The 24,896-nt window shown below is 50.6% G+C and overlaps 2 protein-coding genes across 2 annotated transcripts; both read left to right on the top strand.

Moving 5' to 3' along the window:
* The first annotated feature begins 1,773 nt into the window (after positions 1 to 1,773).
* Positions 1,774 to 3,669, top strand: LOC142028589 (uncharacterized). Its single transcript, XM_075022436.1, has one exon. The coding sequence runs from the start codon at positions 1,783 to 1,785 to the stop codon at positions 3,667 to 3,669; it is 1,887 nt and encodes a 628-aa protein (XP_074878537.1). The 5' UTR covers positions 1,774 to 1,782.
* Positions 3,670 to 18,985: 15,316 nt separating this feature from the next.
* On the top strand, positions 18,986 to 21,619 carry LOC142028639 (uncharacterized). Its single transcript, XM_075022485.1, has 3 exons — positions 18,986 to 20,068; positions 20,288 to 20,538; positions 20,749 to 21,619. The coding sequence occupies exons 1-3, from the start codon at positions 18,986 to 18,988 to the stop codon at positions 21,617 to 21,619; spliced, it is 2,205 nt and encodes a 734-aa protein (XP_074878586.1).
* The last annotated feature ends 3,277 nt before the right edge of the window (positions 21,620 to 24,896 follow it).

Below are 24,896 nucleotides of genomic sequence, written 5' to 3' on the forward strand. Positions count from 1 at the left end.
AGCCTGGCCAATGCTGAGGCTTTGCCTGCTGAATTTAAACCAGTTTTGTAGGTGTCACGTAGCTGCTCCCCCACCTAAGGACAGGGTCACATCCCGCCAGAGTCTCCCCTCCACTAACAAACACTAGACCCAGTTCCTGCTCCTAGTGGGTGTCTCTCCTGGCTCAGTATCATTTTGCAGGTAGTTGTTTGTTATTTTTGGTTTTGTTTTCCTGTGGTTCCTCTGTATCAGCATGGAATATTCAGCTTGCACAGGAGTACCACTGTGCTTCAGTAGTGGCTCTTACCAGCACCAGTGGGTTAGCTGAAGGGAAAACACAAGTGGCACGACCAAATCTGAAGGAACTTTCCCTGTTATAACTGTCCTCTGAAACCTGACATAGCTGCCCACTTCATTTACCGCTCCGACCTCTCTCCTCTGAGGAGTGGGCAGTTGCAAACTCTGCATCGCAGTTGTGCTCGGATGTTTATACTCCACATCTCCCATCGCCTGTCCCCTGATAAATGGCATCCCTCCTCCCCAGCCCCCTGCACCCTGGTGACAGGCTCCCCAGGGACTCATCTTCTCAGCCACAGCCTTCCCAGCGACCCAGACCTCCAGGGACAGATTTCACTGACAACCCATGTCCTTGCTGGCAGCCTGCCCCATAACCGGTGATTTTGGCAGCAGCACCTTCAGCCATCAGTACCATCAGTAAAAACCTTCCCAGCCACGTATATTCTTGTTGACAGTCATCTCCAGCACCACTGTCTTCCTCCCTTCAGTCTTTCTGGATCTTTTCCCTGCTGCAATTCAGTCTCGATAGGAAGTGTTGCTCACATCTCGATTGGCCCTGATTATTATTTTTTTTTTTTCTCATGGAAATACATAGGACCCAGACCCTGCTGTCAGTTGAACCCTCTTGAAAAGGACTTAAGGTTTCCATGTCTCACTTCTCCAGCTGCCCACTGAGGACACCGCTGACCTGCCTTCCTCTGTGCATGGAGGTCTGCCAGTACAAAGCAGCACATCCCAGTTTGCAGATGGTGCCCAGTTTGGTTTTCTTCTAAGTTTGGGGGATTTTGGTTGCTGCACAGTCACTCCTCAAAAATGGGACTAATTACAACAATTACTGCAAAGTGAATGAATTAATTATTTACTTATAAATCTTCTTAGTAAAAGGACGGAGGGCTATGCTGAGAGTAAATCACTAGTGCAGCAATAGTAGAGCAGAAACCTCAGTGTCATTGCAGCAGCGAGAGCATCACGGAACCCCCCATTGCCAGGGGAAATTTGCCTGTTCCTGCTCTCTCTGTTGGAGCCCAGATGAGCCTGTGGCTTCAAAGGTCTCAGGTTCAGTCTCCCATGGAGCTGCCACGGTGCCACCCGTTGTGTTTACATAGAGAACACAGGAGGTGGAGAGGAAATAATGACTTAATAATTTTCCTTTTATTTTTTCAGTCCGGCAATCTGAGTCTCCACGAATGTCAGGGAAGCCCCTCCAGGAGATCAGAGGAGGCAGGAGATGGAGTTACAAACATCGCGTCTGCAAGCTGAGGTGGAAGGTGGCTGAGAAATGAGGACGACGACGCGCTCCTTGTTGGCCCAGAGCTGGCGTACAGCAGCAGCACCCTTTCCCCTGCGGGGAATAAAGTGCATCCATTAAAGTACGCTTTGATGTGCGTGTCCTGATGGTTTTTGTATCCTCCCAGACAAACCATCCCCATAACGTCGTGGCTTTCCTGTACCTGCCGGCTGCTTGGCAGCCCCACCACGCACCGCTGGGTGCAGGGCACTGCTGCCATGAAGGACTTATTTAAGCGCACGGTGCTAAAGGCTCACCCGTGTCACGAGTGCGGCAAATCCTTCAGCAAGAAGGGAAACCTGAAGAGACACCAGCGGATCCACACGGCAGAGGAGCTCTTCACTTGCGGGGAGTGTGGGAGGCGATTCACCACCCGGGGCCACCTCACGACCCACCAGAGCATCCACACAGGAGAAAGGCCCTTCTGCTGCGGGGAGTGCGGGCGCCGCTTTCGCCTGGAGATATGCCTGGTCGCCCACCAGAAGACCCATGCCAAGGGTGGTCCCTACCTCTGCGCCCGCTGCGGCAAGAGCCTGAGCACAAAGATCTACTTCAACATCCACATGCGGACCCACACGGAGAAGAGGCCGTTCGCCTGCACCGAGTGCGGGAAGAGCTTTGTGAAGAAGGGGACCCTCACCGCCCACAAGGAGATCCACAAGCGAGAGAAACCCTTCAAATGCCCTGACTGCAGTAGGTGCTTTGGGCAAAGCGCCACGCTGCTGGCCCACCAGAAGATACACCTCCGTGGGGGGCCTTTCATTTGTACCGAGTGTGGGAAGAGCTTGAGCACCAAGCGGTATTTCAACGTCCACCAGAGGAACCATGCTAAGCAAAAGCCACTCGAGGGACACGTCAATGGTGTGTCTCTCCAGGTCATCCAGATTAAAGAGGAGCCTGATTTTGCCTTCAGGTCAGAGGAGAGTATGTTGGAGAATATGTCCCATGAAGGAGATGTAGCCCAGGGGTGTAGCATACCTAGAAACCCATCTAATCCAAAAAGCCCTCCTTGGAAAATCCAGATGAAGGAGGAACCAGACCCACCCACTGATGACACAGCCAACGTTACTGCAATAGCCTGCCAGAAACTTTACATCAAGGAAGAGCCACCAGAAAACCAAGACTATGGAAAGCTCTTTGATCCAAAGATCCCACTGATGACTTTACAGGGGAGACAGCTTAAAAAGGAAGAAGATGCTGATGGCCAGCATGAATGGGAAGTCCCCATAGCCAGTAACCGGGTCCTCCATGTGAAGGAAGAACCACAGGAAAGCACTGAGTTTGGGATGTATTATGGGCAGAAGCCAAACCTCAGTGCTATCCAGAGGATCCAAATTAAAGATGAACCTGGTGTGGAGGCCAACCACCAGGAGAGCCAGAGCCCAAAGAGGAAGCAGAAGAAATGCTGTCGGCCCACCAAAGAGGGGGTGATGGAGAACCAGGAGAAACCCATGTCCAAGAAAGATCCCTCAGCAAAAGGAGCTCCCAAGGTTGAACGGATATTCCCCTGTCCCGAGTGCGGGAAGAGCTTCAATCAGAAATCAAACCTGACCAGACACAGGAAGATTCACACCAGCGAGGGGCCGTACAAGTGCAGCGAGTGCGGGGAGAGCTTCCGCATGAACCGCAAGCTGATCCGCCACCAGCGAGTCCACATGAGCGAGCCCTTCAAGTGCAGCGAGTGCGGGAAGAGCTTCACCCAGAGGTCAAATCTGGTTCGGCATCAGAGGATTCACACCAAGGAGGAGCCCTACCAGTGCCCCGAGTGCGAGAAGACCTTCAACCAGAAGGCCAACCTCTTCCGCCACCAAACAATCCATGTCCGAATGGGGCCTTGCAAGTGCACCAAGTGTGGGAAATGCTTCCCTCAGAAGCGCCACCTTATTAAACACCAGTTGCTCCATTCCCGAGGTGGGGCCTACAAGTGTGGGGTCTGTGGGAAGCGCTACCGGCTGAAGAAGTACCTGAGGAGGCACCAGAAAATCCACGCACGGGAAGGAACTGCTTCCTGTGCCAAACGGGGGGAGGCCACAAGGACCGGCGGTGGACCCCACCACCCTGAGCAGACAGCTCTGGCCCCCATGGAGAGCGAAGAGGAGAGCTGAGCAGGTCTGGTGGCTGCTCCTGGGGGAAAGTTCTTTGGGAAAGGGGAGAGATGGAGACAAACTCTGCCGGCCTTTATGTGTGCGGTATCTGGGGGTGAGGAGGTCAACCTGAGGGGACAGTGAGGTCGACGAGGCAGAGCCCTGCTGGAAACTGGTCCCCTGCTGCTGTTTTCAGAGTACGATGCTCAGGGTATCACCTCCTCACAGCTGTGAGATGGGGCTGGAGAGCCAAGCCTCCTCGGAGCACTTGGAGATGGAGAGATAAGAGCTTGGCATCCTTCGCGACAGCATGCTTGCGCCTCTAAAGCCTGCCAAAGTTGTGGATGCCAAAATTGTCTTGTGTGGGCAACATATGGGACCAGGCAGGATTTATTTTTATTCTATTATTGTGTTTCTGAGAAAGCTGAAGGGACCCTCTCGCATCTAGGCAAGAGTTTAAAGCAAGGGGCAACTCTCTTCTCCCTCATATAGCTCTGATCCACACCTTGATCCTGCTGGGCTGATGGACCCCAGTCCACTGGATGGTACAGATCTGGAAGAAACTACTGTCAGCTAGACCAGAGTTTTAAGCCTTGAATCCCCCAAATCAGGCTCCCAGACTGGCTTAAGCCAGGTCCCTAAAAGTAAGTTATGCAAAATCAATGACTTGTTTTTCCAAAGCTAGCCCAGAGGCCAGCAGACTGTATTCTGGTTTGTGGCCCCACAGCCCCACTGCGTGGATGTAAATGAGAATGGCTTTTCTTAGCACCGAGTTTTACATCTCTGACGAGCAGGTGCCTTTGCCACCACAAGTCCCAGAGGTGTCAGGGACTTCACCAGCTTGAGTGACGCTGGTGCTGGTTCTCAGCCACCTGCTTCCCTACCTGTTACTGTGAAGCTCTTGGTAGGATTTTGACTTTATTAGACATGATTTAGGGAATTCTAACCAAGCGGCAGGGATAGTTGAAACAGTCTTCAGACTTTGTGAACTAGAGAACTGGAAACTATTTCCCTGTTGGGATGTTTTCCCTTCCTCTCCCTGGTGTAAAGGAGATTGTGCAGCTACTCAGAAGCACGGAGAGTCCAGCAGTCTTTATCGCCCACTGCTAATGATTTTGTTTGAGTGTTCTCTAGTCAGATGGATCTTTCTGTCTTGAAAGTCCCTGGTGAAGCAGAGATGTAGAGGGAATCCACAGTCCCCTGAGCCACTCGCCAAGATTTCTCTGCAGCACTGCTACATGGCCACCTGGGCACTGCAGAACAAAGACATATATTAGGGGGTTTTGTGTTGCTGTGATACATAGAGTCCAAGAGGCAAGTGGAAATATGTTCCATGGTGAAATAGTAGCTCTACCTCTCTGGTTTTGTGCAGGGAAAGAAGCGCCCTTCCCCACCCCCAAGGCACACACCGCTTCCTCCTCCCAGGACATGTCGCAGATGGCATCCTCTTGGAGGCATCCGAAAGTCACGCAGCATGACTTTGGGCAACTACCTGCTGTAACACTTTAGACCCAAGCTGCTGGTTGTCTGCACTGCCTACTCTGGAGCAGCTGGGGAAACTGAGGCATGGAGAGAAGGAAGAGAACAGGACAAACCGTTCTCGAGCTTTGCCTTTACTAGCTACTTGGACACCAACGTGTTGAGGTGCTTTGTTGTGGTGACTCAAGCACAACACTGAGTACAGCTGCCAAACCCCAAAAGCACATAGTAATTATGGCGCTTAGAGTCCCTCAGCCTTTGATGTAGTCAGGCCCAGCACATGATTTCAAACAGCAAAGCAAGCTCTGACAGCCTCTGAAGGAACCTACTTTTGTCTGCTCACCTATAAACTGTAGTGAAACTGGTTGATACGAAGCTTCCCCTCAAATCCCTCTGACCTGGTGGAGGTTCATCTCTGGGACAGAAAAGGCAGATGTATAGGGGAAAGCAACAAGTTTAAGATGTTCTAGGGGCATCTAAGGGACAGCCTTGTTAGAAAAATGGGTCTGGGCCATATGGTGGGTAGATGCTTCACTGTAGGAATGGAAAATTATGTTCCTTAGGAAGAATAGGGCTGAGCCAAGCTAGCAAAGCAAAACAGCCTCTGTTAGGCTTGCTGAGGGGCAGAGGTCCAACAGAGCCTTTCAATGAGGAGAAAGTAATCACCGCGTGGCTGGCATTTATTTCATTTTCATTAGCCTAGCATAGGGCCATAGAGATCTTTACCAGCAAGAGGAACTGGTATGGGAGGTTTGCCATTTGTACTATTGTGCCCCTGCACATAGTCAGGGCAGTGAGTCAATGTCAGTAGCTTTCCTGGATATCACTGGATCTTCCACCATTGACCATGGCCAGTGTGGGTGTCCCAGCTTCTGGGGAAAATCGGGGCTGATAGTTTGTAATATCTCCTCAATAAAGTAATTCCTTAAAGAAAAAAGGAAACAAAGTGAGCCTCTCTTCTGTCTTTTTTTTTTCATAAGCTATCACTGAGAGAACCACACTACATTCTACCCACAGTGCAACAGGTGAACAATGCCATAGCAAGATGCATACCAGTGGTAACCAAATGGGTGTAGCTGGCGAAGAGCCCTCTGGGCTCTGCTGATTGAGTTGACCAGCTTTCCACTGACTATGCTGAGAGCTCCAGTCGGTGACCCACACATACGTACCATGTGAAGTGCCCTAAGGTGTCTGCATAGGGCTAGAAGGACACAGGCCTTATGGGAGGACTTGACCTTTCTGGATGAGTAACTGGAGGCCAGGAAGGGCATCTCAAATGACACCAGACACCATGGTGTGAGAAACTGAAACAATGTCCTAAGTATGGGTGTTTTCATCCATGAGCTGAATTCCACTCTCAGTGTCCCACTTGTGAGAGCAAAATGCTCGAAATGCAAAGGGAGTCTTCCTTGGGTACCACCGGGATCTGCCTGGGACATTACACTGTGACTTCCTCAAGGACACCTCCAAAGAGATGCCTTGCAGTTAGTTTGGGCTGCCAGCTCTGGTGTCTGCTGCTGATGGTTGTGTTGGGTTTGGATCAGGACCGTGTAATAATCCCAGCTCCATGAGAAAAAATGAATTAATCTGGGGACTGAACAAAGTCAAATCATCACAGTTGCAAAATAGCCTTCATCCTTTTCTCCTGAAACCCATTAAAAAGGCTCCCAGATAATAATAAAATGCTTAAAATCCAAGTCATTGCCCCATTCTCCACTGCACAGATTTTATGCAGAAAACCACACCTGTAAGCATTCACTGAGCAGTCTCGGTCACCAAGTGAAAAGGATGCCTACAAGGTCGGATTTTGCCTTTAGGTCTATACAGTAAATTCAGCGTGGTCGAGCTGAAACCAATGGAGTTAAATCAAAGTAAAAGTTATGTTAATGAAGAGACATCCAAGCTGTGATGACTTTTAAAAAGAAATCTGGTCTTGCGCAGTGGGTCAGGTAAGGATTGTCTTGAGACAATTGCTGTCCTATTTCTAGCAATGCATGGAGGAATTTGGCTGTGGGACTTTTTTTGATCAACTCCTCGACTCATTGACTATCTGTGTGTATCATCTCAGCATCAGTTCTGTCTCCAGCATTCAGCAGGGCCTGTCTGGAGGAGAGATGGAGACAGGCTGTGTTGGGGAGCACTTGCACAAGAGTGCGTGTTTCGTGCTTCAGTGGGACGCGTGGAGCTGATTGGCGCTCAGCATGTTCTGGTATGGTGGGAATGAGAGGGTCTTTGGGGCCAGAGCAAACATCTGCTCCAACATAAGTGCCCTGGGATGTTTACTTGCCCTTTGAGAACGTGATATTTCCCATGAGAACTTCTTCAAGAATCCCAGGCTGCAGGGAGCCTGGTGTCCCCACAGACGGGGAGTGAGGAGAGGGAAAAAGACCAGGGTGAAAATTGGGTGAGCAACAGGAAACTCAGTATCACATACATCTACACATGCTTTATCTGTTCACTTTTGACTAGCAGCCTCCATGGGGAATGAGTATTTACTTATCACCACCACCTTAGCTACCTCTCATCCCATCCAGAGCCAAAGTGATGCAACCAGGTAGCACCACAGGGGACCAGGTTATCAAGCTGAACCGTCTGTAGCCAAGGCACACTTGGAGCTTCTGCCTCCATCTCCTGACCCAAAGCACAGTCCCTCCCTTGCAAGTGATTTCTTGTGCTGGAACAAAGCAAAGGTGAGAGATATCCATCAAAAGACTGAAGCTTCTGAGTAGTCCCCACCTACAGATTTTCTGAGCAAGGTCATAGAAAAAACCGTGATCTCCTTTTCTAGGGTCAGTGTTAACCTGAAAACAAAAGCAGCCCCTGCAATGGGGTAGATGAGGTGGGCAGTGCTGGCCTATGGGTCTGTGCTAATTGCACAGGAGGTGATTACAGCCCATTGCTATCCTTTGTAAAAGGGCGTTGCAGAGCCCCACTGCTCACTCTTTTTTTCCACCCCAAGCTGATTTCTGTCTCTTCTGCTTCTGTCTGGCCTCTTCCCTGGGGACCTGCTGTTTCAAGGACACCAACCTCCTCCAAGTCACTGCAAACTGAAGGCAGAAGTAGGAAGCAGAGATCTGGAGATCCTTCCCCACCAAGTCACAAGATTTTCTCCTTTTTCATCATCTGAAAAACAGGATAAGATGCTTTGCAAGTGGAATAAGATACAGACCGTTCTCATTTCTACATGTCTGTTGGCCTCTGAGGAGCAAAACAGACTGAAGAGTGAGGGCCTGAATGTAGACAACAACTTCTGCTAGGAGAGTAACAGGGTTTTGAAGTCATGCAAGAATAATCCACCATTAGACCTGTGCTGAAGTTCACTCGCCCTTAGACCTGTCTGCAGAGCAGAAAACCAGTCCCTGCAGGAGAGCTGGGAACAGCACTGCTGTGAACTCGCTTTGGGGAGAAAGGACTTCGGAAACTAAATGTTGATCTTGTGAACTACAAGCTAAGCAGTCCTGAAAACTAGTTATTCCTAGTCACGGCCCAGAGTGTTGGCCTAGGCTGCAGGCAGAGATTAATAGGAGCCTTTTGCTGCACAGACGAGCTGCAGTGCATTGTGCATAAAGGGCACACGCTTATTCAGCCAGTATTGCAGGGCCCAAAACTTCCCCATCAGAATGGACAGGCAAAGAAGCAGAAAAAAACCTTGTGACAAAGAATGTGTCACTTCGATCAAGTTAATTTATACTACCTTTAACTAGCTTGGGGTAGGTTGAAGGGCAGAGAGAGGAGCAGGGAAGGTGAGGAATGGAAGAGGTGACTGTAAGGGCTCTGACCAGATGGCAAAACTGAGCTGTGCATCAGATTTAACAACATGAAACAGAGCCTGCGAAACACCGTGAAAACCTGGGCTTCCCTGCAGGAAGGTGTTAGATCCAGATCAAATCTTACTTACAGCTTTGCTTCTCTATTAAGTTAATCTATTATCAATGACTTCAGGCTACATTAAAGCCCCGTGTTGGATGACGCAGCTGATGATTCCATTTGCTGCTCATGGTGGGGTGAAGGAGGAACAAGTTTGTGGGTGTTCCTGCACCTTCCTGGGTTCTTGCTCCTCTCTCCAAAGCATCACCTGCTGGTTTTTTCCCTGGGCTGAGCATCAGGGTCCTGAGGACACCAGTAAGCCTTAATGGCCCTGACCAACCCCAAATGGAGCTTCTGCCTGCTATGTCCAGCCCCTGAGAGACTGCGACCCCTGGGCAGTGCCTGTACGAGGTTTCCCACGGCTCCCCATCCTTCGGGGAGCAGCCAGCCCTCACTGCTCCCAGATAGAGTCTCAGGGTATGTGGGGCTGTCAGAGGGAGGCAGCAGGAAAGCGAGGGGCTGCGTGGGCATACGGATACCACAGTGTTCCCAAAAGCACCTGTAAGCCTCTCTGCCTGCATCTGTGCTCAAGAGCTGAAGTGCAGGAAGGGAAGATAAATCAGGAGAGCTCGTTTTCTGAGCACGAGCCCACGTGGGGTCATTGTTACAAGCTGATCTTTAACTGCAAAACCTTCTAACCAGCCCCTTTCATCCCTGTCTCTGTCCACAGCTAAAGGTCCAGGTGTGACCAGAAGCTGAGGAGCTTGTGATGAATTTCCTTGGACAGACCACCCAAAATCAGGTAGCTCACACACACACACACACCAGTCCTATGGATGTAATGGGAAAAATGGGAAAACAAGTCACAGATCAGCATCCCTTTGCTCACACTGCAGGCAGCAGCATCTTAAAGGCACAAGTGGGACACAGCTAATGTCTCCAAGACTTTCCTCCTGTCCATAAAGCGGTGTATGCTAGAAATCACCCCAGACCCTATAGATGTTCCTTATTGTTTGTCTCTATTAAAGCCCAGGGGGACAGAGAGTGGGGAGCTCCTGTGCCAAGCACGACCTGTAGAGGTTTATCTTTTGCTTTTCCAGCCCTCTGGCATGTCCCCGCCTTATGGTCCCTGGGATGAGGGATGCTCTCAGGGACCACGGATACACCTAGCCCATGTCATCTGGGAGCCCTATTCCTGCAGCATTGTCTGTCTCCCTTTGAGCCCCTTTCTCTCCTTTTTTTCCTGGATAGTTTTTGCAAAATTTTGACATGGGTTCCCTGTGGCTCAATGCTTCAGCCCCTGTGATTAGTTTTCTGTGAAAATAGGACTCCTTTTAACTCAGAAGGACTTTCTTGTTAAATATAGGACAAAATCTGTAGCAAAGAAAATAGCAGTCTGCTTTTCATTTTAACATCTCCATGCAAGTAATAAGCCTGATCCATCTTTAGCTCAACATAAGGGGGCCCCTTTCTGCTCACCAAATTGTTTGCAGATGCTGGGGGCTCAGAGCAGCTCAGCTGCTAATGCACAACCTAACATTGCTTAACTCCGCTCTGCTTGCTTTTCACAAATTAATTGCCAAGCACCCAGCATGGAAAGTGGCACAGGGCTGTGAAGGTCTGTGCTAGTATTGCATGCCAGCACAGCCAGCCAGATGCTGAGTTTGAGGAGAAAAGCATTCTGCTGCCCTCAGCAAGACAATTCCCAGGGTTCAGCCCCAGTCTGTGGGGGAATTTTGGACAGCAGGCATGTAATAGCAGCATTATACATCTGCTCAGTCTGAATATGCCCTCTATACCCACACGCTTCGGCGTGTAGCTCTGCCAATGTGAATCCTTCATCCAGCAATAGAAAAGTATTTAATTCTGGTAAACCAGCGCCACCACAAAGAGTGGGTCAGGCTCCACCAGAAGCATCGTGCGAGGCGGTACGGCGAAGGACTGCCGTCGAGCTCCGGCTGCGTAGGAGCATCACCGACAGCCCAGCGCTGCGTACCTGCCTGGAAATGGGTCCAGCTCCTCAGCAGTGTTAGGGCTTAAGCCACGGTGGGTTAAGCTGAGGTTAAAGCACTTTTCCCCCCGTTACGATCTCCTCTTTCCATCAGTATGTTTTGGAGGCACTTAAATGTCGGTGCTTCGTTTAAGCATCCTAACTCGGAGCTGAATCCCAGCCAAGGAGTCAAAGGCCTGAATTCACCCTGGCAGTCCCTTTGACCATAAGCCGGAAAGGGACCAAGAAGCATTTTAATGTAAAGGAGGAAAGGAAGTTTCTGGTCCTCTGGAATTTTTTTCACCTTACTACAAATTTGTGAATTCTTAAAGCTGACAGAAAAGGGGAAAGTAGGACAACTAATTATAAAGCCAGCAAAAACTCCTAAAAATTTTTCAATCTTCTTACTTCAAAAATAAATGCAATCTTTACATTTTGGTAGGTTGGAGGTATTTTTCTTTCCCTTAGAAGGAGTCGACCATATCCTAAACCAAAATGTTTCATTATGGGGTGAAAGTAAAAGATATTCAAAGGATTGTGTTTATTTTCCAGGAAAAAATGTTGAAAAAAATTTTTTTAACTTTACCTGGAACAAACTCTTGGCTTGACAGCAGATCAGATACTACCACATAGTCACCCAGGTCTACTTTAAGTAAAGGGCTCTTGAGATTTCCTAAAAGTGCTTAAATTAAAATGGTCGAATGAATAAGGGTTATAAGTGCTTTTGATGGAAATAACAGGATGCATATTTCTAAGAGTGCAACAGCAAGAAAGGGTAGCAGATGTGACCAAGCCTGTTGTATTCCCATGGTTGGCTACAACCAGAGCGGTGGTCAGGAATGAAAGAGAGAGAAAAACAAGCACTCTCCCTTCCAAATAAAGTAAATATATAGGCAAAAACTTGGAAATTAACTGAAGCAGAGGCAGAGGGGATAACTCAATGCCAGGGCTCAGAGCTGAACACAGTAGTCCCAGTATCAACCTCTGTTTGGTGCTTTCTACATCAAGCTCCAGCTCCTGCTCTTTACAGTAGCTAGGGCAATTCAAGCACTTACTTCATAAATGACAACTCTGGATGTGCTTTTTTCCTCCAGCTTTGGCACTGAGATGGAGTTTTATTTCATGTCTTGCCCAGCAGGTTTACAGTGTGGTGGTTTGAAGAAAGTAGAAGCATCATGAAAGGGATGCTAAAAATAGGAACCAGACCAGGAATTGAAATGAGGAAGGAGAAGTGCAAGCTTGCCCCCCCCCCAAAATCTCAACAAAGCTGAATAAAGACAAGAATATATGCTGGCTGGAAATTCCGTAGCTGTAAACATGCCTTCCTTGGCAGCAAAGCACCTGGCTCTGCATATCAGACTGGTCTTCTGGGGAAAGCTGGAAACCAAGAACATGGCCATGTGGGCTTCAGACCCCCACCCACATCTGTACACCCCACATGGGAAAAATAAGGCAAGGGTGCTTGAAGGGCACTCCACCAACAAAGCCAGTGCGGGGGGAAACAAGAAGAAATAAAAAACCCAAACGTTGTGAGGAGTTACCCTGTACCAAGCCCTGAAGACACACAAGTTTATCAGTGTGGTACACATGGGAAGGGCTTCTTGAAGAAGAGAAATCCCATAGCCCACCGGAGGAAGGTCCAAAGTTGTCTAGAGAGTTGGAAGGAGATACGCCGGGACCAAGCAGCATCCTTTCAAGGAGCAAGACAAGCAAGGCCAAGGAGGCACCATCCCCAGGGCAAGGAGATCCATGCCAAGGATAAGCCTTATGAGACCTTTGCTGTGGTGTACCAGGTGGTCCAGGTCCCCACATAAGAGCAGGGATATAGTAGGCTAAAATACTCACCATGAAAGGTGGCCCAGGCTGCTTATCTCTGCAAGAGGCTATGCTTATCTCTGCAAGAGGCTATGCTTTCTCCTCTCCATGGTCACAGTGTCTGGATGACCAAAGGGGGTTGGGGATGGCCAGGGTGAACACAAATGTAAAGGTCACACAGGATCCCTGCTGGCAGCTGCTGTCCCGGGGTGGTGAACATCATTGACTTTGCTCCCCTTCAGACCTTGAACCATGCATCCAGATTTCTTCATGTCTCCCACCTTCGCCGCATTTCAAAATAGAAAGAAAAGCTCTTTGAGAGGTGATTGAGAATATCTGACTAAGATTTTTGCCCCTGAATCACTTTCTGGAGAAACTCGTCCGTCTCCATGGACCAGAAGGGACCCAAGCTCTCAGCCTGTGCTCTGCAGCTTGGGCTGTCATCACCGCTGGGTCTCTCCTACTCCATGGATGACAGTAACAAAAAAATCCTGCCCTTGTCCAGGACCCAGCAGAATCAGAGTCAGGCCCATCTGTATTCTTACATTCTATTTTGTTTTTCTTGTTCTTGTAATATAAACTAAGAGGACCTTGATCCACACCTTGCTTTCAGTGATCATGGTTGCAAAGTCTGGAATGAATCTGTTCCCAGATCAGTGAAGGGCTGTGAATTCAGTCTCAGGTGGTTCAGCTGTCTGTTTCTAGTTGTGTTTTAGATAACTTGGTTGTGGTTTTCCTCTTGGTTTGGGAACTGTGGGCTCTTCACTGCCACTTGTGAAACTGTCCAGAATATGGTTGAAAGAACTGGGGGTTCAGTCCGCTGTGTGTGTCTCTCACCCTTTCCGTGTGATAGAGTGGGCATGGTGGGACGTGCTTCTCCAAAGGGCTCTCTCCCCAGCTGAATTGGCTGCAGCATCTTCCTGTTCTCTCTGAAGGAAGCTATTTACCATCATCTTGCAGTTTCGCAAAAATTCACTAAGTGCGAGCAAGAAGATGACATGCAATCTCCTAGTCTCTCAGCAGGTCAGGTTTTGCTGTCTACTGCTAAACTGGAAAGTGTCTAGCTCTTAAATTTTTCTCCATGAATGACACATTGTTTACACTAGTGACAAGGTGCACCCTCAAATGCCCAGGCTTTGTTTCCAAGCATTATTGATGTTTTTTGCTGCAGCATCCTCAGCCCTTGTGTCTTTCTTCCCAGCTAGTTAGCTGTGTCCTTGCTGACCAGTTTTGTGGCAGGCAGCCTTTAAATCACCCTTTTCTTTTCCACTCTATTCCATGAGGTCTTTACGTGGCCTAGATCCATAATATTTGCAAAAGAAATTAGAGCAGACCATAAGAATCTGGGGTGGGAGAGAGAGAAAAGAAGACTCAGCTGCCTGGAGCAGTGGAAAGCTCTTAAAGGGTTTTCCCTTTTTTGGTTTTTTTTTAGGGTGCTTTCCCAAGTCATCGAACTAAATTGAGTCATCGTGCACCCACAGACCCAAGAGAGCATGGGCACAGATGGTGGAAAGGAGCAGGACCCCACTTTCAAAGGCTCCTCGCTGCTAACTGAGCGTGAAGCAGCATGAAGTTGCTACTCTGCATTAGGGCAGATGGTGTCTCCATATCTGGTCTTCACCAGGACAATTTGTCAACTGAGACACCACATATGACCCCCACCGAGGACAAGAAAGGTATCTGGTGCAACAGCATAAGGTCACAGATATCAGAGGACTTCACTTCTCCTTTGCCTGGGGCATCCCCTTCAACTAGCCAAGTGTTTTAATCTGTGTCACCTCACTTCCTTAACTAAAAAAAACAAAACCCAAACAAAACAAAAGGAAACATTAAAACATGCAGTTTCTCCTGGGTTTTGTCCTTTATTTTGTAACTGGGAAAAGAAAACCAAAGAGAATGCCAATGCCACTCCTTTTTGTGTCACTTGGCAAGCCACTTGTGAGCCAGGAGTGTGACAGGGGGCAATCCAGAGGGTATAACTTCCCACCCAACAGGTCAAGGAAAACCAGAGCTGTTTTTTCCAGGGTTTCAAAACTGGGATATAATAACTTTTTTTTTCTCCTGAGGATACTAAATTCCTGTAAAAGACAGAAATAATAGTTACAGTATTTCAGCCCAATTTTAGAGATGGGGAAACTGAGGCAAAACTTTGGATCTAAATCCAAAATCCCATGAGCAATCTATATCAGATACACATCCTCATCCTTCTCTTCTGTTTCCCCATGTCATGCTTTGAAACAGTTGTGGAGTCATTTCATCTGAATCATGCTGTCAGGAGACATGGGTTTGGCTTCTAAGTGACAGCAGGGACCACATATTTGAAATCAGAATACACAAGGAGCACAAAAAATGCAATGACCATCACAAGCTGAACTTTTTTTACAGAACAATTATTTTCATCTTTTGAAAATCACTATTTTTAAAAAAAGACCTAATTCTGAGATTGCGTCCCCCCAACACCTTAACCTGTACTACCCGAGCTGCTGTTTGCAAGGTGCTAGGGATAAATGGCTAGGCAAAGTGGCTGTGTCTGTATGAGTAATTTGACTGAGGCAAGGACAATTCTCCAGCCCGGAGGGCACCAAGCTGATTTGCATCCATACAGCTAAACTCCATTCAGGATGGCATCATCCAGTTCTGCCCTGGGACTCATCCCTGCATCCAGCTCCGACTCAAGCTGAAAGTTTCGGGTAAAGACATGAGAGTTAAGAAAATTGTGCTCCAGTGCCCAGGAACATCACCGTTTGTTTCAGAGATATGGATTGAGTTTTCCATCACCCCAAATTAGCACATGTCCAGCAGCTAACAAATGCCCCAGGACCTGCTACGTGACCCAGACTGGCAGGACTGTGGATTTACTGTGGATTTCTGTAGGCATCGGTGCTGCTGGTTATAACCGCAGCCCAATGCAGGCAGCCTGCTAACTGCTACAGAGCACCAGGAACAGGTAGTCCAGCCTCCCCTGGGAGCTGGACACTCACAAGGAGACTCACAGCCACAGGGAGGAAACAATTTTCTTGGACTCGCTGGGTGGAGACCTCCCAGACCTGGGCTCTGCCACTGTCTCACCAGATGTCCCCTTTCAAGTCACCTCACTGCAAAGTGTTTTGAGATTCACAGACAAAAAGGTGATAGAAGAGGAGAAGAGGATGGCTTTTCTTGCTTGCACAACTCCAAGGGGGGGTCAGCCACACGAAGAGAGAGCGAAAGCATCGACAATGAGGTCTCGGAGGTACATAATGGTGACTTCTAATGCAAAGCAGTGCAGTTTAGCCACCTAAAAATAGCAATTAAAAAAAGAGAACTAATGTAAATCAAAAGCTATTTCCAGCCTGCTGCAGTGTCGGCACTGCATTTCCCTTTAACAACCCCCAGCCAGCAAACATAGGCATCCTCCAAAACTGATGAGCAGCATCCCTGCCGAGGACTACAGCTCCCAGGAGCCTGCAGCCCAGGGACCGGGCACTGGGCAGCCAGGCAGGGGGACTGGCAGGGAGGCAGTGATGGCTGGGGAACCCCCCCAGCCATGCCCGAGAGGTTTTAGGGTTGCTGTTTCCTATCCCCAAGCCCCTTCTCTCCCTGAGCCAGCTCCTCTTTTTCTGTCTCTCCTCCCCCGGTAGTTTTTACATCACTGACACAGGCTTCCTGTGAGTCAGCACCAGCAGACACGAACGGAGTAGCTGGAAGACAAAGAAGAGCTCAAAGTGGGTAGAAATAAGAAAATTTGGTCAATGACACTTGGCGACTTTCCCGACCTGCGTGCTGCTGAGGGAGATGGGAGACAGGTCAGTAAAGGGCTGAGCTGGGATGTCTGGGGCCAGGATGGGATGCTCAGGGCTGAACCCCTCCGTGGTGCCTGCATGTGTCCCGCAGCATCCCAGGGCAGCAGCAGGACATCTCGGGAAGTTGGGGTCACCGCTACAAAGCTGGAGCGTTCGTCAAGGTTGGCTGCGGTGGAGCAAACTGCACTGGCTGGGATACAGCGCCTTGCTTGTCTTTCTCAGGCTGAATCCTGCCCTGAGAGCTTTGGCTTGCTCCCCTGGCTGGAGGTGACCGGTGGAGTCGGAGGTAGAGCTGGTCCTGCTTGGTGTGGGAGCAGGCAGCTTGGCTAAACCCAGGGAGTAGGAACAGCAGCACAACACCAGAAGGGGCATCCGTCCTTTAAAATCTGCCTAAAAGCCATGATTCTGGGGCATCTGTGCGACGTTTTCAGGAGTGCTGGAGGCACGGGTGGGAATGAGTTAATAGGTCCAGCCTCTGCCTTGCAAGGGGAAGCTGTGCCTGCCTATGGCTGTGCCTCTGTGTGTGTGTGTGTGCTGGTGTGGGGGGGTTATTTCCACTGAAAGGAGCAAAGCAACAGCTGAGGAGCTGCTCCCCTTCACGTTTCACAAGCGAAATTCAGGCAGCTGTGCTGACACCCTGTCACCTCCGGGAAAAACAGCCCAGCGCATGGAACAGCCAGAGACAAAAGTTTGCCCAGAGTGATGTCTGGGCTCGGAAAAGTTGGTCACCACAGAGAGTAAAAACAACCTCCAATTTTCAGCCTAACTGAAAGGTCCCCAGAGAACATCTCACCCAACCCCCATCCTTTCTCTTGGTGAGAAAGGATAGAGGTGCAAATGCCCTGGATGCATGCTGGGATGGCTGGATCAGCGCTTCCTTTGCCCAGCTGAGGGGTTAGGCAGGGACTTCTCAGGACACCTCATCACTTTGGGGCAACTGGGAGTCAAGGAGCAGGGGAGGAGAGATTTTTGGCTGACTGGACCACCATCAGGGAGCCCTTCCCCAGGAGTTGCCCCAGATAAGTTCCTGGGTCAGTTTGGTGCTGGTTCTCCCATGAAGAAAGTCAATGGCAAATGGGGTTCTTCTTCAGCCTGGACTTTTCATGCAGTTAGGTCGATGCTGGTGGTGGTGTGGCTGCACCCTTCATGGGTCAGACGTGACAAACCTGCAAATTGAAGCTGACACCAAGGCGAAGGTGGACCTTCGGCAGTCTAACCTCAGGGCAAGGGGACAGGGGAAGGAGTTGAGTCCTTGCTGTCCTCCTGAACACCAGGAGGACCTCTCTGTGCGTTCAGATGTCTTCCTGGCCACCAGCCCCAGCAGCCTTGCAGAGGCTCTGGTGTCTGCCCTGGTGCTGCGCAGGGAACCGAGGACATCGGTGTGAGTTTCACTTCTGCCTCCAGCCTGTCTGGCTGCAGCTGTGACCCAGATGTCCCCGTCCCCTCACTGAGTCGGACGTGACACAAAATCTCTAGAGAAATCAATGGGCACCTTCCGAGGGACAGGAGCCCCACGGGGTTCACACAGCCAGATGAGCACCAGACGATGCTCGGGCAGTTTTGTTTCACAGATGTGGGATTTTGGTGCTGTCTGGAGGCTGGGGAGAGCAACACGATATGTTCTAGAGATGAGCAGCTGTCTGCTGATCCTCAACATTTCCCCTTGTTGTCCCAGAAGGTCCCTCCCTGCCAGTGCACTGAAGGAGGCTCAGATGTCTCAGTGACCACTCTTCACATGGGACGTGCCTGGTCCTGGCCCCAGCCCTTGGTCTGGTCATCCTGGCTCAGACCAGGGATTGCACCACCCCAGAGATCCTCCAGAAATGGGTCTGGGTGTGCTCTTCACCGAGAGGGATTTACTTCTAGAGGTGCTAATGACCATGAGTTGGTCCCTGATGGTTATGACCACCAACCTTCACCATCCCTCTGATGGAAAAGTGATGTTGGTTCCTGCTCGGAGATCAGCACAGCAGGAGGAGCCCCCCCAAATCACCAGTTTCTTGTCGTGAGTACCTGGAGATGTGGAGAAAGTCCAGCCTGTGCCAGGCAGTTCCAGCAAACCCCTTCAATCCCCTCCTAGATTTTACAGTCTCTTGGCCTTTGGTTTTACTAGAATTAACTAAGCTTGGCTGGGGTTTTTTTTATGATTTTCTTTTCCACATGACAGTTTACCACACTAAAAGTGGTTTGGGTTTTGGCTTTTTTTCCTGTTGGCCTTGACAATAACACCTGCCTTGGTTTCTTCTCAGGTTCAGCCCTCATGAAGGAAAACACAGGCTTTCATCTAAAGAAGAGTAACTCAAACCAGCGCTGCCACTTTCCCATGGTCGCTACGTCCCAGCAGCCCTGGCAGGCAGGGAAAACTGGTGGCAATGGCCAGAGGGACTCCCAGCGATGCCTCCCCTAGCGAACACCACCCGAGCTCCCACCTCTGAAGAACCAGGTGATGGAACAGCCAGCCATGATGACGCTGGAGCTCTTGGAGGTAGAGAATTTTCTCAGCCACACTTGGGAGAAGTCGTACACTTGCATGATTTGTGGGGACAGTTTTAAGCACAAGGGCATCCTGGCAGCCCACCAGAAATCCCACAAGGAGGAGATAGAGGCTGAAGGCTGTGAGGAAGGTGATGATGACCAGGCTGGAGAGATGCATGACCAAGAAGCCATCAGAGGTGGAGAGGAGGCCAATGGGAGAGAACAGAGAAAGCACAGCACACAGAGTGATCCTGAGAGAAGGGAGAAGCCCCATGCCTGCACGGAGTGCAGGAAGAGCTTCAAGGTGAAGGTAGACCTCACCAAGCACCTCCGGACTCACACGGGCGAGAGACCATTCCCCTGCACCGACTGTGGCAAGAGGTTCATCACCAAATCACAACTCAAGGAGCACCACAGGATCCACACAGGCGAGCGGCCGTACAAGTGCCTGGACTGTGGGAAGAACTTCACCCAGAAGTCACAGCTCATCGTGCACCAACGGATCCACACAGGTGAGAAGCCCTACCAGTGCAGCAGCTGCCAGAAGAGCTTCGTGGACAAGTCGCAGCTGGTGGCACACCACCGGATCCACACGGGTGACCGTTCCTTCAAGTGCGGTGTATGTGGCCATGGCTTCCGCCAGAAGATCACCCTCATCAAGCACCAGCGGGTCCACAGCACCAAGGGCACCCAGTGGGTTGCTGCCAAGGCCATCATGGCCAAATCCACTCTGGCAGGGAAGAAGATCTTCCACTGCAGCACCTGTGGGAAGGAGTTCAAGAAGAAGTCAGTGCTGGTGACCCACCAGAGGATTCACACCAGGGAGGAGCCCTACCCCTGCCCTGTGTGTGGGCGATGCTTTTGGCAGAAGATCCACCTCGCCCAGCATCAGCGGACCCACGAGTGGCCTGGTGCCCATGTTTGTGGAACCTGCGGGGACCGCTTTGGCAGCAAGAGGGAGATGCTGCGGCACCACCAGGGCCACCATCCCCAGCAAGCCCCTTACATCTGCACCGCCTGTGGAAAGCGCTTCAGCCAGAAGGTCGGCCTCACAGCCCATCGCCGTGTCCACGTGCGGGAAAAGGAGACCCCCAGTGCCTCAGGGGGTGGGCAGCCCCCCACCACTCTCGGTGGTACCCACGCCTTTGGGCAATGTGGAAAGACGTTCACCAAGAAGGGCAACCTGGCCAACCACCAACGGGCTCATGCCGAGGGCGAGGGTCACCGCTGCGGGGCTTGCGGCAAGGGTTTTGCCAAGCGGGGAGAGTTGACCAAGCATGAGCAGACCCAGACCAGGGAGAAGCCCTACAGGTGTGGGCAGTGCGGCAAGCGCTTCGCCCAACCTACCCAGCTAGTGACCCACCAGCACGTAGACACTGGCGAGCCGCCCTACCCCTGTGGTGACTGTGGCAAGCGCTTCGATGACAAGTCCCGCGTCACCGTCCACCGACGCATCCACACCGGTGACCGGCCCTTCCCCTGCCCCACCTGCGGCAAGGGCTTCCGCCAGAAGATCGCCTTGGTCAAGCACTGCCGTGTCCATGAGCATGGCAGGGACAAGGGAGGCGGCGAAGACACCAGCGCCAACACCGACACCGAGGCCAATGGCAATGGCGAGGCCAATGGTGATAGCCATGCCAACGCCAACACCGATGCCAGTGTCAAGACCGATGCCAATGTCAAGACCAATGCCAATGCCAAGTTGGCTGGCAAAGATGAGGAGAGCCCGGCTGTCCCCTGTCGGCTGCTCCCCGTCGGTGAGCGGCCCTTCTCCTGCAGCGAGTGTGGGAAGGCCTTTGCCCAGAAGGCTCAGCTGGCGGTCCACCACCGCATCCACACCGGGGAGTGTCCCTTCCCCTGCGCCGACTGCCCCAAAGCCTTCATCGACAAGTCCCGCCTCGTCATCCACCGCCGCACCCACACCGGTGAGCGCCCCTTCCCCTGTGCTGCCTGCGGCCGAGCCTTCACCCGGAAGGTTGCCCTCACCGCCCACCAGCGTGTCCACACGCGGGAGCACCAGCCACCATCGGCTCCAGTTTCCCTGGGACCGCAGGGTGAGGAGTGGCCCTTCACCTGTGCCATCTGCGGGAGAGGTTTCTGCAAGGAGATTGCCCTCATCACCCACCGGAGGGTCCACACCAAGTATGAGCCCAACCGTTGCAGCAAGTGTGGGCAGGTCTTCCCCAACAGGGCCCAGCTCCATCTCCACCAGCCCTCCCATGCCGAGGACCGGCCATTCAAGTGTGCCACATGTGGGAAGGACTTCAAGAGGAAGGAGATCTTGATTACCCACCAGCGGGTCCACACGGGAGAGGCACCCTTCCAGTGCCACCAGTGCAGCAAAAGCTTCTCACAGAAGGCCAACCTCATGAAGCACCAGCTCACTCACACCCACCAGGGCCCCTTCATCTGCTCCGACTGTGGGCAAAGCTACACCACCGTTGGACATTTCAAGAGGCATCAGAAGAACCACCTCAAGAAGCAAAGCCCTCCTGGTGAGGGAGAAGAACTCCCTGAGGACCTGGCAACTGGCCGTGTGGCAGCAGGTGGCCACAGGAGCCCCATCATCGTGGTGAAGACAGAGGCTGATGCTGATGACTATGAGGTCCTACAGGTCCCATGATGGTAAGGATCAAGGACTCAGGGAAGGAAGGGCTGATGCCTGCTCGCTTGGGTATGGGGTTGCTGCGTCCACCACCAAGATCCATGGTCCTGTGGGAACTGCTTCCCTGGAAACATATCACAGTATTTGGTGTGAGCCAGGAGTGGAAAACCTGGGAGGATCTGGACTTCAGCACACAGCAATCCCTGAATCAAACCTCAGTCAAAACCGGCTGACACAATGTGAAATTCGGGGGTGAGGGAGGGATATAAAAACATATTTTGGCTTCTTTTTTTATATTGTATATAAGAGTCCTCATTTCAAGAGGTTTGGTGGAGGGTTTTTTGCTAACAGGAGGGCTGAGAAGCTCAGTTTTTTAAATCAAGTAAATGAAATCTGTGATTTCAGATATATTCACATGACTCCAAGAGCTGGAACTTTAAAAAAAAAAAAAAAAAAAAAAGACCAAAAATCTCACCAAACATTACGAGGCTTGCCTTCAACTTCCTGGCAGGAGTTGGAGCAGACCATCACTGGTCCCTAGCCTTCCAGCAGCTGACACCAGCTCCAGCCATCCTGCAGACACATGGAGCAGTGCAGGGTCTGCTACTTTGGAAAAATTGCAGCCAGAAATAAGGGAGGATGTCATGGCCAAAGGGCTCAGGGATGGGGACCCCACTGACACCTGGGGAAGAGCCACCGAGGTCAGTAACGATCCCCGTGGAGGGCAAACAGCCACCCACATGGCTTAATTTGCAGAGCTGGATTAAGAGCTCTGGCTGGGAACTAATGCAGGGTTTATATGAAGACATCATTTTTCCTAGTGTAAAATAACCTTATGCGTGGGTTGATTGTGCAGGATAACCCTGGGCATATTTATTATGGAGTTAGGGGCATTCATAGCACAGCCACAGTTTCAGAGCGGCATTTGGGAGGTTGCCAGACCTGGTTCTTGCACCACAAGCTCAGTTGCAATGCCAAGATGTGGCTCCTAAACCTGAAGACCTCTGGTCTGTGCCACCTACAGCCTCACTGAGGTAGGGAGAAACCCTCAACAACTGTCCTCTGTGTCACGCATTTGCAGTAGTGACCACAGCGTGGCACCGGCAAAAGGTGTGTTTAATTGCTTTGCCAAGAAAAGGAGGCTTTAGCTTGGTCCCCACGCCCCACCAGCCCGGGTGGAGTTGGGGGTTAGCAGAAGCTGTTCCCACCACGGGTGCGGATGAGCATCCCCACATCTGGCATGGAGACGCTGGCCCTATGGGCTGTGCTGACCCATAGGACCCCTCTGACAAAGCTTAGTGACGTGGTGGCCACAAATTTGGGTGCTCCCCATGCCCAGAGCAGCACCCTCCACCCTCCCGATCCCTCCTTAGCCGCCAGGTCTTGCCTTTGAGGTTGCACAAAGGCAGAGAGGCGCAACACCATGTCCATACAACGCTAACTTTCAGTACCCGCGCGTCCCTTCGGAGCTCCAGCAGCAACCCCCCCAATTAAAATCACCCAGTGTGAAATGATCCCCTTCCCTCCGTGCTTTTAGCAGCGCTCACCTTTGCTGGATTTGGCGTGCGCCCTGCGCTCCATCCCCCAGCGCAGCCCCTGCTGCTCTACGTCCTGTCCATTAAATGAATATCCTGCCATTAACTACGGCAAAGAGTTCCCATGCCACGAAGCAAGGGCAGGAGCCGAAGGAAGGATCGATACACCACTACTAGCTTGCAAAAATTGGGCCAGCTTGTCTTCAAACCCCATGTGGTCATCAGATGAGCCAAATGGATAGTTACACAAAATTAAGGACTGTTTTCGTTTTATTCCTTTTTTCCCCCAGTAGATCTGTTTGATTTTGAAGATTTCCTTCAGCATTTCTGTTGTTTTAATTGGCTTTTTTTTCCCTGCATTTATTTTGCTGGCGGCAAATTCGTCAGCCCTAAATAGGTAGACTGATAACCGACCGTGATAATAGTACACTAAACTATTACATGAAAAGCAGTGAATTAAATCATTCACTGGAAAACAGGCCATGGTGGAAGACTGCTGCTTCCTGAAAGCTTTCTATCCTTTTAAGCTTGCTTTTTTGTGCAAGATGTTCTTGCTCCAGTAATCTTTGCACAGCTCTGCCCTATTTCTGCAAGCTAAAGAGACAGTGAGCTGGTGTGTAGGCTCAGCCCTTGCTGACCAGTTGCCCCCACCTTGTCCCTTGTTTGGGGATTTTCTCTCAGGAATTAAATGACAGCAAGGAATAAATTATCCAGCTCCCCTTTTCTAACTGATCCTGATTGTTTTAACTCACATTATGTCTTGCTAATAATCCCGCTGCACATAAACAAACTTGAGCTGGGGATGATCGGAAAGCATCTACGTACATCACTTGGCAAAACTTCTGCCCTCATTAGGTGACTGCTTTTCCAATCACGGGGATTATGAGTGATGAGTAACAGACCATGTTACTGGAGCATGGATACAAGAAGAAAAGGCTTTGTCTAAGCATCTTTCAAATAAGACCCAGGAGGACAAATAGTAGAGCATGAGCATGGCCCGGTTGGATCCTCCTTTGGGGAACAGGAGCAGCTCTGTGTTTATGAGCTGTGGTTGGGCAGTTTTCCATTGGCTTCCTAGAAAAGTTTGACCACTGTGGGGTGAATGAAGATGAATTCTTAGTCTAACAAAGTCTCTCACCTGCAAATATTCCCAATGTCAAGTTAGAAAATAAAACAAATTGGGAATATGTCTAATTTTCCCTATCTCGGTGGTTGCGGGTCCACCATGCTCTGTGGCTGAATTCATGTCTCTACAGCACAGATGTAAACATCTGAGCTGGTCATCCCCTATTTAAAATCAAAGGAGAGAAAGAGGGAGATGGAGAAAGTGATTTTTCTGCCCTATTTAGGTGTCCACTTTGGGATGAGACTCCAGGACTTCACTGACTCTACTTACATCGCTACAGGCTGCAAAGGGGAACCAGGCTCGGAGGGAGACATCCCTATGGGTTCATGGTGGTTTTAGCCCAGAGCAGCCAATTTATTTGGGAAAAGAGCAGGGGCTGTAGGGACACAGGCTGCAACGGTCAGCAGTTATTAGACATGATGGGCGCATGGAGTCAGCACTGCAGTTACCTCTGATGCAAAACCATCCCAGCCCTTAACAATTTGTGTGCTGTGCTGCGCCGTGCTGATGAAGCTTTGCCTGCAAACGGTCCCGAGGGAGCGAGCTGGTGCAGACAGGGGTGTGGAAAGGTTGCTATAATCCACACAGAGGGACATGATCATTTCCCAGGTGCATTTTTTATGACTTTGTTTTT

Source organism: Buteo buteo, chromosome 2 (assembly GCF_964188355.1).
Source record: "Buteo buteo chromosome 2, bButBut1.hap1.1, whole genome shotgun sequence".
Lineage (NCBI taxonomy): Eukaryota > Metazoa > Chordata > Aves > Accipitriformes > Accipitridae > Buteo > Buteo buteo.